Below are 16026 nucleotides of genomic sequence, written 5' to 3' on the forward strand. Positions count from 1 at the left end.
CCTGTAGTTTGCACCAATTGATGGCTTTCTATCATCTGATGGCCTTTAAGCACCAATTGAGCTACAGAGCTATAATCACCAATTGAGCTACAGAGGCTCTACATGTAACTATAATATTCAACACTAAATATGAAGATAAACTTCTTGAATGATTGACAATGTGAGGTATACAGTGATATGTCAAAAATTTTGAAGTGGAAATCTGACACATTATAACTGACAATGATAGTTATATGTACCTGTGGTTCCACAGAAGTTTCTATTAGAGGATGAAGTATAGGAATTTTTCATGTTGGAGGTTTAATGGAGTATTGAAAGCACTAGGAAAGGATTAAAAACTAATTTTAATGCTTCCAATATTTCATATCAGTCACTGAGAAATCTTCAGGGAGTACAAATAACACTTGTCACACACGCACGCGTGCACGCGCACACACACACACACACACAAAGAGAACACAATTCTTAATGAAACATGTGGGTGATGGGGTGACACTAAAGTCCTATCCAGGCAGCGCATCCTCTATGGACATTTGTAGGCAGCCTAGGATGTAAACTGGAACCTCTGACCATTATTGTTTCCCAAATTTTGGGAAGTTTTATGCATCTGTATTTGTTTAGATTAGGTTAATTTCTGAGTACTGCTGCTAATTTCCAAAAACAGTCTTTCCATTTTAAATTACTAATGGTGAAGCATGGTAGTTTTTTTCCAGTAGATCCTGAAAGTTGTGTCCAAAACATAGTCTGTAAGGCCAGATTGACCTTAGTCGTGATAGCAGATGTAAGATTTGTGTTCATCTAAATGGACAGTGACTGATCTACCTGTCTGTCCAAAGTAAGCCAGCTTGTAGGAACAGGATACTTTATGTACACTCCAGGCACTGAGAGAGGAGGGAGCTGATCTTTGGTAGAACATATAAGGATAGCAAGTTTCCGGTGGAGCTAAAAACTCTATAGAAGTTGTACTTTCTTAAATAACCTGGATATTTTTTCTGATGTGTCACAGATGTAGGGGATGGTGAGGGCATTTCTGAAATCCTTCTGAAGAGATAGGGGAGGAACTGATTATGTTTTAAATTCTGTAATCACTGTAGCCATTGGATAGAAAGGTGTTTTCTATATGGTTGGGTTTAGTTGAAAGAGAGGTTCCACTGGAACAAAGATTATAGGCTTTATTTGTTAGACTTTTAATGATGCCATATTGTTGAAAGGGAGGGTGGGTGGGAAAGTTTGTGAATGTATCTGCCTGTGTGAGTGGGTTTTCTATATACATTGATGGAAAGGTTACCATTTGGAATGTTACTAGGGTGTCTAGGATGGGTAAACTATTGTAATTTTCTTTTCCTTCATAAACTGGATTCTTGGATGCAGACTATTGAGGTGACTGCAGAAGGAGTCTAATGTGTCTGGGCCATGAGGCTAAATAGAGAACACATCATCTATGTATCTTAGCCAGATACATAGTTTGAGAGAGACTAAGTCTAAGGCTCATTTCTCAAGATTTTACATATCAAAATTGGCAGGGGGGGGGACCCATATCGTTTTCCTCTATCTGTTTGTAAATTTTGTTCTTCCAAGAAAAATAATCAGAATTGATGACAAAGGAAAAGAGATCCAAGATATTAGAAAGAAAAACGTTTTTTAAGAGTGCTATGGTGTCATTTAAGGGAATATTTGTAAACAGTGAGGTAATGTCAAAGCTTACCAATGTATCTGTATTATTTAAAGTTAGATTTTCAATCAAAGTTTTGAAATGGGAAGAACTCAACCCATTTCTTTGCCATCAATTGTGTACTGTTGTCTTTATGTTACAAGTGTTATTTGTACTTCCTGAAGATCTCAGTGACTGAGATGAAATATTGGAAGCCTTAAAATTAGTTTTTAATCCTTTCCTAGTGCTGTCAATACTCCATTAAAGCTCCAACATGATGTCCTCCCAGCACTTAAGCCTTAAAACATGGATGGGAATTTTTCACATTATTAGAAAGGCAATTGATATAAAGAAAGCTGGTTTACACTGAGCTATTTATTTTCTGCTGGTTCACAGTAGAAAATCAAGAGCTCAGATGTAAATGGTTTGGGAAAATTTAAGGAAAGAGCAAAGCTAACAATAATAAATAAATGCTGGATTTTTGTTCAAGATATTGTCTAGTCTTTATTAACACTGTTAACAAATATTAACTGTTTGGCAACATTAAAATGTTCATAAATTCACTTGGACAGAACTAACAAGAAATAAATAAAGTATTATTGGTTATATTATTGTTGATAATGATGTGAACTTCTTCTTCTTCTGTTTCTTCTTATTATTATTACAATATGTACAGGTGATGTTAGTTCTCTTGAGCATCCTCCCTTTCAATCTAATCTGATGGCTGTGTTTGCATTGAGTTTGGCAATACCCTAAACACCTCCAGTTCATCTATCTCTATTCTCCCAGGAGGCAATGTCATATCTGGCACTGCAATATCACCTCCTGAATAGCATACAATTCCAAAATTATCACTCAGTAACTCAACTAATTGGTTTACTTTTGTTACCTGACATCAGTATTTGTAAAAGCCATCCTTCCAATTATTCTTCCTTTTACCCACCACATAATAAAAGAACTGTCTGGAATTTCTTTTGGATTCATCAGTTAGCTTCCTTTCATAATTAGCTTTGTACTTCTTTACCTTATAGATCACACTTCTTGTTTGTGGCTTGTACTGCTCATGATCTTCCTAATCCACTTTTTCTCTATATTTCGCTTTACAACTTTTTTCTATTTTTGCAAGTCCTGCTTAATGCTGTTACTCATCCATCTAAGTCTTACTTGATTTATACTCCTGACTCGGAGTATATAGATTCTGATAAATTTTTATCAGAATCCTCCAAATTTTTATACCAAGGCACTACTGTAAACTTCATCCTCTGTTTATGATAATCACTGTCTTTGTAATGCCTCACATATCATTCTTAACAGAAAATTCTGTATATCAGGCAATCGCAGAGGTCAAGACTATGTGTTCATTTTCCCCAGGTGGAGGCAGCATGGCTACATTGGTAACTGCTAAGTTCTCTGATGTTACAAATAGATTCATTGCTTGCAAATCTTATAGTACATATTGAAAGTTTATTTTTCACTTGGTCAGACTATAATAAATTTAGTTTAATCCTTTATCCAAGTGTGTGCAAACAAAGTTTGCACCTGAAAATATCTTCAGGACTGGGGTAAAGTGGTGCAACTCCTTACAAAGGTGGAGTAAGCTACCAACACTCCTATCTCAGTATCTCCCGTAATGCAAAACACATCTCCTTGCGGATATGTATAATGGTATGCATTAAGGGAAGGGCCACTACCCAGACTAGTTTCGACCTTTATTGAGGTCTCTTCAGTGGGAGCCAGATCCAAGTGGAGATACCAAGGCAGAAGCATTAGCAAGGTCATCTCCTATAGGAGCTGCCAAACGGTGTGCCACCTTTTTATTAAATTACTCTGGATTTAGAGAAAGATGTTGAAAGTTTATTTTTCACTTGGTCAGACTATAATAAATTTAGTTTAATCCTTTATCTCTAGTTGCCCGGTGTTGTACCACTTTACCCCAGTCCTGAAGATACTTTCAGGTGCAAACTTTGTTTGCACACACTTGGATAAAGGATTAAACTAAATTTATTATAGTCTGACCAAGTGAAAAATAAACTTTCAACATCTTTCTCTAAATCCAGAGTAATTTAATAAAAAGGTGGCACACTGTTTGGCAGCTCCTATAGGAGGGGATGACCTTGCTAATGCTTCTGCCTTGGTATCTCCACTTGGGCCTGGCTCCCACTGATGAGACCTCAATAAAGGTCGAAACTTGTCTGGGTAGTGGCCCTTCCCTTAATGCATAACATTATACATATCCGCAAGGAGATGTTTTGCATTATGGGAGATACTGAGATAGGTGAGTTGGTAGCTTGCTCCACCTTTGCAAGGAGTTGCCAAGTGTTGTACCACTTTACCCCAGTCCTGAAGATACTTTCAGTTTCAGGTGGAAATTTGTTTGCACACACTTGGATAAAGGATTAAACTAAATTCATTATAGTACATATTGTCTCATTATCTCTTAACAGCTGCTGTATGAATATTCGATTTCCTTCACTACCTGCGATCATTCCTCCTTCTAGTACATGTTCCCATATATGATAACAGACTTTATTTTTATTATTACACCCTCCAAGGAGTCGACAGACTCATCATGAGAGGTTCATTCAACTGACAACATATTTATCATATAGAATCTTGAAATACTTAACACTTCCTGCATTAAACACACACACACACACTGGTAGTGTGTGTGTGTGTGTGTGTGTGTGTGTGTTTATCATATAGAATCTTGAAATCCTTAACACTTCCTGGATTAAACACACACACACACACACACACACACACACACACACACACACACATACACACACACACACACACTTCGGAGAGTGGGTCCTCCGAAGTGAGTGAGCAGATATAACTGCATAATTGTGCATAATCAGATATCAGGTTGGGGGAATGTGATCTATATAAGAGAGTTGATCACCGAATAACTTAGTATAGAAAAGTAGCGCGCATAGTAAAAAAGGTTAAACACCACTTGTGTATGGGAACAAGGAGAGCAAGTTTATGGAATTTCTGAGCGATAAGCATCTTAAGTAGCATGTGATTGAACCAACTAGAAGCTTTAATGTTTTAGATTTGGTGATAACTTCATAAGATGTAGTTGTTAATGAAGTGTTGACACTGCTGCTGGTTGGTGAGAGTGATCATCTGGTACTTGTTTGGAAAGTGATGAAACCAAAAAGGTTACTGCCAAAAATGGATGTGAGTTAGCATTAGTACCTTGGATAAATGAGATGAGTGGAAAAGATGTTGCCAGTACATGTAAACTCACAAGGCTGTATCTGACAAAAGTAATGTATAACTGCATATCAAGGGTTAAGAGAGTAAATAGAGTAGGAGTGAAATGGATGAACAGTGAAATCAAGCAAGCTGTGCTGGAAAAGAAAATGTTATGGAGGAGATACAAGGCAGTTGGTTGTGATCAGATCCATGAAGAGTATAAAGTGCAGGCAACAAAAGGTGATGAGCATGGTAAAGAAAGAAAAGGGTGCAGTGTGAGAAGAGATTGGCTGGTCAGGCCAAGGTTAACTCAAGTGAATTTTTCTGATAAATAGCAAGAAAGAGTAAGAATAATTATGGCAGATTAACATTGGTGAATAGTCATGGCAGCAGAATAACAGCTGCAAAAGATATATAACTGGTAATTAGTTTACAGAATTAACAACACGTATAAAGTATATTAATTAAAGGTAACTTTAATGAATAACTTCTATATTTCGGCAACGTCACATTGCCATCTTCAGGAACATAAAGATATGGTATGTGCACGCAGGCACTAACAAAAGCAGATGAGGAAGAAAGCAAGAAACTAATATTGTTCCTAAAGTCCTAATGGTGCCCTCTGACAGGCTAATTTGGTTGTCTTGGCAGTTGGGCTGAAGTTCTCATAATGTAAGTCTCCCAAATTTGGGGTAGTTTCATGCACCCAAATTTGTTGAGGTTAGGAACGTTTTTTAGAGCTGCTGATGATTCCTTGAATAATCTTTCGTATTTAAACTTGCTGCGGTGTATTATTTTTGTTTTCTTCCAACGGATTCTATGGTGGGTATCTAAGGCATGGCCCGCCAGCCCAGAGCGGCTGTACTGGTGAAACCGGACGTAGTCTTCTGAAATCCTGATATTTGTTGTTCTGCCTGTTTGGCCAAAGTAGGACAATTTGCAGCTGCAAGGGACCTGGTATACACCAGGTAAGTCTAGGGGAAGTGGTTGGTCTTTGGTAGAGCAGATAAGGGATGGCAACTTTTTAATGGTCTGTAACAGGAAGTAACGTCATATTTTTTGAGGATATTGGTTATTTTCTCAGAGGTGTCCTGCATGTAGTAGATGGTGATAGATTTGGTGCAATCTTTCTTGTGTAGGGGGTGGGGTTGTGGTTTACTGGTTTTAGTATTTTTTGGATTTTTTTGGGGTTATAGCCATTGGCTAAGAAAGTGTTGTGGATGTGGTTTAGTTCAGTAGTTAGGGCCTTGTCATCTGACCAGATTAATTTTGCCCTGTTATATAGTGTTTTTATAACCTCGTATTGTTGTGAGGGGGGTGGAATTGCTGGTGACTGTATCTGCCAGTATGGGTGGGTTTTCTGGAAACAGAAAAAACCAAAGATCCATCAAGCTGCTGAGTGATTAAAGTGTCTAGGAAGGGGAGGGCGTTGTTTTCCTCTTTTTCTAAGGTGAACTGGACTGTGGGGTGTTGGTTGTTTAAGTGTTAGGAAGGAGTGGAGTGAGTCTGAGCCATGTGCCCAAATAGCAAACACATCAACCACGTAACGAAGCCAAATAGTGGGTTTTTGTGGAGTGGAGTTTAAGGCTTTCTCATCAAAGTTCTCCATAAAGAAATTGGCCAAGGGATGGGGAAAGTGGTGAACCCATGGCTGTCCCCCCTCTATCTGTTTGTAGAACTTCCCTTGCCAAACGAAATAGCCTGAGTTCATTGTGAACTGAAATAGGGCTGAGATATCGGGAGGAAACTTGGCTTCGATGAGCTGTAGGGTTTCTTTGAGTGGGACATTAGGGAGAAGACGTCAAAACTGACCATTATGTCAGAGTGTTGGAGCGAGAGGTTTCCTATACTGGCTTTAAAGTGGGCTGAGTTTTTTATGTGTGATGGTGTATTGCCAGTATAGTGTGTGAGCATTTTGGCTAAATGTTTGGCTAATTTATATGTGAGGGAATCAATGCCATCCACTATGGGACGTAATGGCACATTTTGTTTATGTATTTTCGGGAGTCCATATAATCGGGTGGTCTAGAGTTATATGGTTTTAGTTTGTTATTGACTTCCACAGGCTAAGAAGTGACCTTCTTAAGGAGTCTGTGGAGAGTTCTAATCTGAGAGCTGATAGGACTATAGGGAGGTAATTAGTACGGTCTAGTACTAAAGCATTAAGCTTACCTTTGTAGTCCTTTTGATTTAGCACCACAGTGGCGTTTTCCTTATCTGCTTTGGCGATTACTATTTTTTTGTTATTCTTCATTTCTTGTAGGGCTGCATATTCATCTTTGGATAAGTTGGTTTTAGGAGGTTTGACTTTAGTGAGCACACCGACTACATCCACTCTGACGTTGTTGGCGATATGGTTAGGAAGTTGCGAATTCCACGTTCTATTTGGATCATGATTTCCTCGGCAGGTATTCTTTTAGGAGCTAGGGTGAAATTGTGACCACGTGCAAGTGCTGTGAGTGCTTCAGGCTTTAAAACTACCGACGAGAGGTTGATTACAGCGTTGAGTGGCGGCTGTGGTAAGGAAGTAGAATTCTTTATCAGGTTTTCATATTTTTTCAAGTGCCGACTTCGTATTTTTTCGAATTCTTTTCTTGCCGATACGCATGAGACGTCATGAAGTATCGTCCAAAGATCATGACCAAGTGTATTTGAAAGCTCTTCCTCTAGCGCCCGTAAGGTTTTGTTTTCATCGGCAAGGAGAACATGCGTCGCGGTAATTTGTTCTCTTAACAGGGCGAAACTAGTGCGATTATAAATGCGCAGAGCTTTCTGTGAAGTAAAACGGTGCTTCAATTTAACGCAATTAAGGATTACCTTGTTATCCCGGCAGCGTTTTAGGAACGTCAGATGATTTAGTTGTCGGGATATCTTCAACCACATTTTGCTGTATTGACGGGCCTTTCGTGTGATGGAATCTCCGTGGATGATCATAATTCTAGTAGCAACTTATACGTTGGTCATACATAACTGGCAATTAGTTTACGGAATTAACAACGCATATAAAGTATATTAATTAAAGGTAACTTTAATGAATAACTTCTATATTTGGCAACTTCACGTTGCCATCTTCAGGAACATAAAGATATGGTATGTGCACGTGGGCACTAACAAAAGCAAACGAGGAAGAAAGCAAGAAACTAATATTGTTCCTAAAGTCCTAATGGTGCCCTCTGGCGGGCTAATTTGGTTGTCTTGGCAGTTGGGCTGAAGTTCTCATAATGTAATTCTCCCAAATTTGGGGTAGTTTCATGCACCCAAATTTGTTGAGGTTAGGAACGTTTTTTAGAGCTGCTGCTGATTCCTTGAATAATCTTTCGTATTTAAACTTGCTGCGGTGTATTATTTTTGTTTTCTTCCAACGGATTCTATGGTGGATATCTAAGGCATGGTCTGCAGCTCAGAGTGGCTGCACAGGCAGAACAACAAATATCAGGATTTCAGAACACCAAACTACATCCGGTTTCACCAGTACAGCCGCTCTGGGCTGGCAGACCATGCCTTAGATACCCACCATAGAATCCGTTGGAAGAAAACAAATATAATACACCGCAGCAGGTTTAAATACGAAAGATTATTCACGGAATCATTAGCAACTCTAAAAAACGTTCCTAACCTCAACAAATTTGGGTGCATGAAACTACCCGAAATTTGGGAGACTTTCATTATGAGAACTTCAGCCTAACTGCCAAGACAACCAAATTAGCCTGCCAGAGGGCACCATTAGGACTTTAGGAACAATATTAGTTTCTTGCTTTCTTCCTCATTTGCTTTTGTTAGTGGCTGCATACACATTCCACATCTTTATGTTTCTGAAGATGGCAACGTGACGTTGCCGAAATATAGAAGTTATTCATTAAAGTTACCTTTAATTAATATACTTTATATGCATTGTTAATTCCTTAAACTAATTACCAGTTATGCATGACCAACGTATAACCCTTGCTACTAGAATTATGATCATCCATGGAGATTCCATCGCACGAAAGGCCTGTCAATACGGCAAAATGAAGTTGAAGATATCCAGACAACTAAATTATCTGACGTTCCTAAAACGCTGCCGGGATAACAAGTTAATCCCTAATTGCGTTAAATTGAAGCACCGTTTTACTTCACAGAAAGCTCTGCACATTTATAATCGCACTAGCTTCGCCCTGTTAAGAGAACAAATTACCGCAACACGTGTTCTCCTTGCCGACGAAAACAAAACCTTTTGGGCGCTAGAAGAAGAGCTTTCGAATACACTTGGCCACGATCTTTGGACGATACTTCATGATGTCTCATGTGCATCGGTAAGAAAAGAATTCGAAAAAATACGATGTCGGCACTTGAAAAAATATGAAAACCTGATAAAGAATTCTTCCTTACCACAGCCACCACTCAATGCTGTAGTCAACCTCTCATCGGTAGTTTTAAAGCCTGAAGCACTCACAGCACTTGCACGTGGTCACAATTTCGCCCTAGCTACTAAAAGAATATCTGCCGAAGAAATCATGATCCAAATAGAACGTGGAATTCGCAACCTTCCTAACCATATCGCCAACAACGTCAGACTGGATGTAGTCGGTGTTCTCACTAAAGCCAAACCTCCTAAAACCAACTTATCCAAAGATGAATATGCAGCCCTACAAGAAATGAAGAATAACAAAAAAATGGTAATCACCAAAGCAGATAAGGGAAACGCCACTGTGGTGCTAAATCAAAAGGACTACAAAGGCAAGCTTAATGCTTTAGTACTAGACCATACTACTTACCTCCCTATTGAATATAATCCTATCAGCTCTCAGATTAGAACTTTCCACAGACTCCTTAAGAAGGTCACTTCTTAGCCTGTAGAAGTCACTAATAAACTAAAACCTTATAACTCTAGACTCCCCGATTATATGGACTCCCAAAAATACATAAACAAAATGTGCCATTACGTCCCATACTGGATGGTATTGATTCCCCCACATATAAATTAGCCAACCATTTAGCCAAAACGCTCACACACTATACTGGCAATACACCATCACACATAAAAAAACTCAGCCCACTTTAAGGCCAGTATAGAAAACCTCTCGCTCCAACACACTGACATAATGGTCAGTTTTGACGTCTTCTCCCTATTCACTAATGTCCCACTCAAAGAAATCCTAAAGCTCATCCAAGCCAAGTTTCCTCCTGATATCTCAGCCCTATTTCAGTTCACAATGAACTCAGGCTATTTCGTTTGGCAAGGAAAGTTCTAAAAAAAGATGGAGAGGACAGCCATGGGTTCACCACTTTCCCCACCCTTGACCAATTTTTTATGGAGACCTTTGAAGAGAAAGCCTTAAACTCCACCCAACAAAAACCCACAATTTGTCTTCGTTACATGGATGATGTGATTGCTATTTGGCCACATGGCTCAGACTCACTCCACTCCTTCCTAACACACTTAAACAGCCAACACTCCACTCCTTCCTAACACACTTAAACAGCCAACACTCCAGAGTCCAGTTAACCTTAGAAAAAGAGGAAAGCAACGCCCTCCCCTTCCTAGACACTTTAATCACTCAGCAGCTTGATGGATCTTTGGTTTTTTCTGTTTCCAGAAAACCCACCCATACTGGCAGATACATTCCCCAGCAATTTCCCCCCCCCCCCTCACAACAATATGAGGTTATAAAAACACTATATAACAGGGCAAAATTAATCTGCTCAGATGACAAGGCCCTAACTACTGAACTAAACCACATCCACAACACTTTCTTAGCCAATGGCTATAACCCCAAAAAAATCCAAAAAATACTACAACCCATAAACCACAACCCCCCCCCCCTCCACAAGAAAGATTGCACCAAATCTATCGCCATCTACTACATGCAGGGCACCTCTGAGAAAATAACCAATATCCTCAAAAAATATGACCGTACTTCCTGTTACAGACCATTAAAAAGTTGGCATCCCTTATCCGCTCTACCAAAATCCAACCACTTTCCCTAGACCTACCTGGTGTATACCAGGTCCCTTGAAGCTGCAAATTGTCCTACTTTGGCCAAACAGGCAGAAGAACAAATATCAGGATTTCAGAACACCAAGACTACATCCGGTTTCACCAGCACAGCCACTCTGGGCTGGCACATCGTGCCTGAGATACCCACCATAGAATCCGTTGGAAGAAAACAAAAATAATACACCGCAGCAAGTTTAAATACGAAAGATTATTCAAGGAATCATCAGCAGCTCTAAAAAACATTCCTAACCCCAACAAATTTGGGTGCATGAAACTACCCCAAATTTGGGAGAATTACATTATGAGAACTTCAGCCCAACTGCCAAGACAACCAAATTAGCCCGCCAGAGGGCACCATTAGGACTTTAGGAACAATATTAGTTTCTTGCTTTCTTCCTCATTTGGTTTTGTTAGTGCCCGCATGCACATACCATATCTTTATGTTCCTGAAGATGGCAACATGACGTTGCCGAAATATAGACGTTATTCATTAAAGTTACCTTTAATTAATATACTTTATGTGCATTGTTAATTCCATAAACTACTTACCAGTTATGTATGACCAACGTATAACTCTGCTACTAGCAAAAGATATAGTGGAAATACTGAACGAGTACTTTATCAGTGTGTATATCATACTGGCATAAATGATGCTGTGCAATATATAGATGAGAGGCAAGTATTAGAAGAATTGGAAGTGAAAGAATCAGATGTTGGTTGGGTTATATGTTAATATGGCCATGGGAATGGATGACATATCACCACGTATTCTTAAGGAATGTGAACCACAGTTGGCTATGACTTTGACCTGGTTATTTAATGCATATCTTGCAGTGGATAGGATTCCTTTAAAGTGAAAAGAAGGCAAAATAGTACCACTCCACAAGCATGGTTCCAAGAAAGAAGTCTTCTACTATAGGCCAGTCTGTATAACTGTGGTTATGGTCAAGGTGTTGGAGAGATTGGTAAGGAATGGAATACAGTATAATAAATTTAGTTTAATCCTTTATCCAAGTGTGAGCAAACAAATACAGAATTGTGTTGATGGACATAGTATTCTTTATGATGGTCAGCATGGATTTGTAAAGGATAAGTCCTGTTTTAGTAATTTTCTTGTATTTTATGATAAGGTGACAAGTGTGTTAGATAAGGGAGAATCATATAAAATGTTATTCTTAGACTTTGCAAAAGTGTTTGAAAGATTACCACATGATAAGTTGGTGTACAAGCTGCAGACGATGGGAATAGATAGTATATTGTTAGATGGATCAGAGATTGGTTCTCTGAACGATACCAGCACGTTATGTATGATGGAGCAGTGTATCAAAAAAGAAAGGTTAACCAGTGTCATGTCCCACAGTTCTGTTCTTGGGGGCCCCTGCTATTTAACTTGTTTGTAAACAATATATTACGATATATCACGTACATTTACTTGGGATCTTCAGTTGTTTGCTGATGATGCAAAGTTACGAAGAATTACAAGTACCATTGCCTAATGTTTATTCCCTTCAGGAAGATTTGAATAAGCTTATTACTTGGACACAGGAGTGGTTTTAGTTTTAATATCAAGAAGTGCACGGTGTTGCATTTTGGAGTGCAGAAATTCTATTCCTTACATCTGCACTATATTGATGGTGACGTAGTGCAGGAAGTGGATGAGATTAGAGTTTTGGAAGTGATGGTTTATAGTAGACTGAAGTTTAGAGGGCATATTGCTAGTGTTGCAGATGCTACACATTGTAGTGCTGCTATGATAACATGTAGGGATAAAGAAGTGGTTGTGTCACTGTATAAGGCACTGGTCATACCACACTTGAACTATTGTGCTCAGAACTGGTCACCTGGTTTTCAATGTGATGTGGAGACATTGGAGAGGGTGCAGAGATGAGTGACTAAGACAATATCAGGAGTTTGAAATGATGGAATGAGTTTGGAACGAATCATCCACCTCTCTGCAGCTCTGTCCTCCTGATAGACTTCTACTTTTCATTTTATATTATTATTATTACGTAAGACCTCCAGGGAGTCCAAAGACTCATCGAGGGAAGGCACATACTCTACAACTCTCCATCTCCACCAAACGCAACTACCTTCATGATATACGCCAATGCCATCTACAGCTGACCACCACCACCACTAGTATTTTCACAGGCAATCACAAACATCCATGCCCATGGCAGGATTTGAACCCGTAGCCTTTTGGCTGGAGAGCGGATACGCTAACCACTCGGCCAACCAGGCCGACTTTAATTTATCTTGGCCTTAATTTTTCTGTATCATTAACAAAAGCCTTCCTTCCATTTTGTTCTCTCTATCCTCTCTAAATTTTACTATATCACTTACATTTATCCTTTTGATTATATCATCCTTAGTCACCCACAGCTCCCCATTGCCTATAACATTAGGCGAAGTTGATCTATCTGGTGTCAAAATCTCTTCTCCTTTATTCTGTATACTTCTGGCATTGATATATGTAAACTGCAATACTCCCTTTATCCCTCATGCCTTGTGTTGATTATTCTACTGAAGTTAAGGGGAGCTATGTTCAGAATCATGCAGTTTCTCTCCCATTCACTTCTTGGTTGCCTGGACTGACACTCACCTGCATTCCCCCTTGAATAATCTATTTTCTTCTGCATCTGCATTTCTGAATTCATTATATAATCTTTTCTCAAGAATACCTAAGTCTGAATCCATTCAGTTGTAAACATCTCCTCCATATATAAGTTCCATCTTCCTTAAACTCACTAGTTCTAATCAGTCTCTATGTTTTGAGTATAGTTTTGAATGTGTTGCACTAACTACTCTTTCTCATTCATCTGTGCTGTAGCCATTCTATGATTCAAGATATCTTAAAAAAAAAAGGAAACTGAAACTAAAAATGTAAAAATCATATATTTTTATGTACTTTTATATTTGTTTTGATACATGTTACACAGTATTTGTCACAAACACCAATTAGATATTCATTATTTTTTAATGCATTTCATTTTAGAACATAAAAATACAGATAATTGTAAAGCCTTGAGACTAAAGATAATTTTTATTTTTCTGATTTCTTACTTTGCACTACAGGAAATAATTTTTTTTCTAATTTTAGCTAAAAATTGTATCAACAATGGATATTTAAGAATTAAATAATTAACAGAAATTAAACAAGTAGTAATGCCTGTGCACTAATATCAATGTATTTAATTATGACAGAGTTCCTGAAGGAAAAGCTCCAAGGTTTCCAAAAAAACCTACAATTCGTCAAGAGGGGGAATCATTGATTTTGGAATGCATTTTAGAAGCACGCCCATTTCCAGAAATTGCATGGTATCATGGCACTAAACAAATTCGAGATGGAAAACGACATAAACCAAAAAAGAAGGAAATGGGAAATGATACTTATCTGTTATTTTTAGAAATCAGGGTAAGAGTTATCATTATTATTACTTTTTTTAAATTTCATATAATATTAAATGAATCAAGTCATTGTGATAATTAATTGAAATGTATGGTCTCTCCAATAATCAGAAAGAAGTCAGGAAATGAAAAAAAAAAAAATTGCTTTGAGTTCATTCGGTCTGCAATAAGATTCCTAGAAGTATTTAAAGAGTTCTTAACACTGCATCATTTAGTAAAGTGAACTGAGTTCAGGTTCATTATTACTTACAAGAGCAATTTTCTAAGCATAGCATTCTTCACAGAAGACTAAGATACTTAGCCATAGATGGAGGTGATAGGGTTTATTCTTTCAGGAAATCAGATTTATTTCTGTTATAAATCAGTCAGATGACAAATCTGAGCAAATAAACATTTAGACATATAATTCAAATGATGTACTTTGTAATGAACATCACTGTAATACAAGGAAAATAGCTGTAGGTTCCTTCTTTCTTCCTAACCACTTTCCTATACATGGCACTAATGTGCTATAGATTTTACATCTTCTTATGTAGCAAAGGTTGATTGATTGGTAGAGCCTCTGCTACTAATGGCGCATGCAATAAGTTAAGCAAATTTGAGAACTATTAGTAGTTGGAAGGGGTTCAATCGTTCGATGTTGTTGGCACACTCTCCCTCGATGATTCTTTGGACTCCCTGGAGGTGTCACATAATTATAATAATTATTATATATATATTGTTTTTAAGAGAGCCCTTCAGTAAAAGAAGCCACATCAACTCACATCAGAGAGTTGTGTATGATGGGACAGTTTCAAGGAGGTAGAAGGTTACAAGTGGGGTCCCACAGGGCTCAGCATTGGGACCTATATTTTTAACCTTTATATCACTGACATTGACAGTGGATTGCAGGGGGTATATTAAGTTATTTGCAGATGATGTGAAGTTGGGAAGGGTTATAAGTAATAATGCAAATGTGGTAGTCCTGCAGGAGGATTTGAATAAGGTAGATAGATGAGCATATGAATGGGGTATCAGTTTAATGCAGCAAAATGCAAGATCTTGATTTGGGACACATTGATTTGATGCTGCATACGCTATTGGAGGAGCTATACTGGAGGAAGTAGGGGAGACAAGAGATCTGGGGTTGATGATTGATAGAAACTTGAAATTTAGGGGACATATTGCAAAGGTGGTGAAGGTAACACAGAGGATTGCTGCAATAATGAGAAGGATGCTGACCTGCAGAGATTATTATTATTATTATCCCAAGACATCATGGAGTTAAAGACTCATCAGGAAGGTCCTTTTAGTGCACACACACAGCTCATCATACCATGTCTTAAACACACTCACACTCCTTGAAGACACCACACTCTCAGGCAAGGCATTCCAATCATTTACAACTCTGTACGAAAAAAAAACGTGCCTCTCACTCCCCTACTCATACCCTGTTTATACAGTTTCCAGGGATGATCTCTAGTCCTACCCCTATCTCCCACTATTTTCAGTATAACTTCTCCAGCATTGATCCTATAACTACCCCTTACCAACTTGTAGGTCTCTATCATATCTCCCCTCTTCCTCCTGTCCAACAGACTCTGCAAATTATATCTTCTCAATCTTTCCTCATACTCGACATTCCAGAGTCAGAAAGGTGACTGACCTTAGTCAGTCACCTTTGGACCCTTTCCAAGATCTCTTCATCGTTCAGAAAAGAGGTCACAAAATCTGGGCACAATAGTCTATGTGTGGCCTAATCAAAGCCTTATACAATGTAGCAAGAATCTCCCTACTTCCACATGTC

General features: G+C 38.4%; 1 protein-coding gene across 5 annotated transcripts in view; it reads left to right on the top strand.

The window, feature by feature from the left end:
• LOC150108743 (twitchin-like) overlaps positions 1-16026 on the top strand; it is a 2666638-nt gene that overhangs the window by 188720 nt on the left and 2461892 nt on the right. For all 5 annotated transcript variants that reach the window (XM_090390962.1, XM_090390961.1, XM_090390964.1 and 2 more), the window contains one exon: positions 14037-14247. In XM_090390962.1, coding sequence (XP_090247088.1) covers positions 14037-14247 — 211 coding nt within the window. The remainder of the gene's footprint in view (positions 1-14036; positions 14248-16026) is intronic.

The sequence above is a fragment of the Typopeltis vanoorti genome, chromosome 3, assembly GCF_054136105.1.
Source record: "Typopeltis vanoorti isolate ZY-2024b chromosome 3, IOZ_Tvanoo_1.0, whole genome shotgun sequence".
NCBI lineage: Eukaryota > Metazoa > Arthropoda > Arachnida > Uropygi > Thelyphonidae > Typopeltis > Typopeltis vanoorti.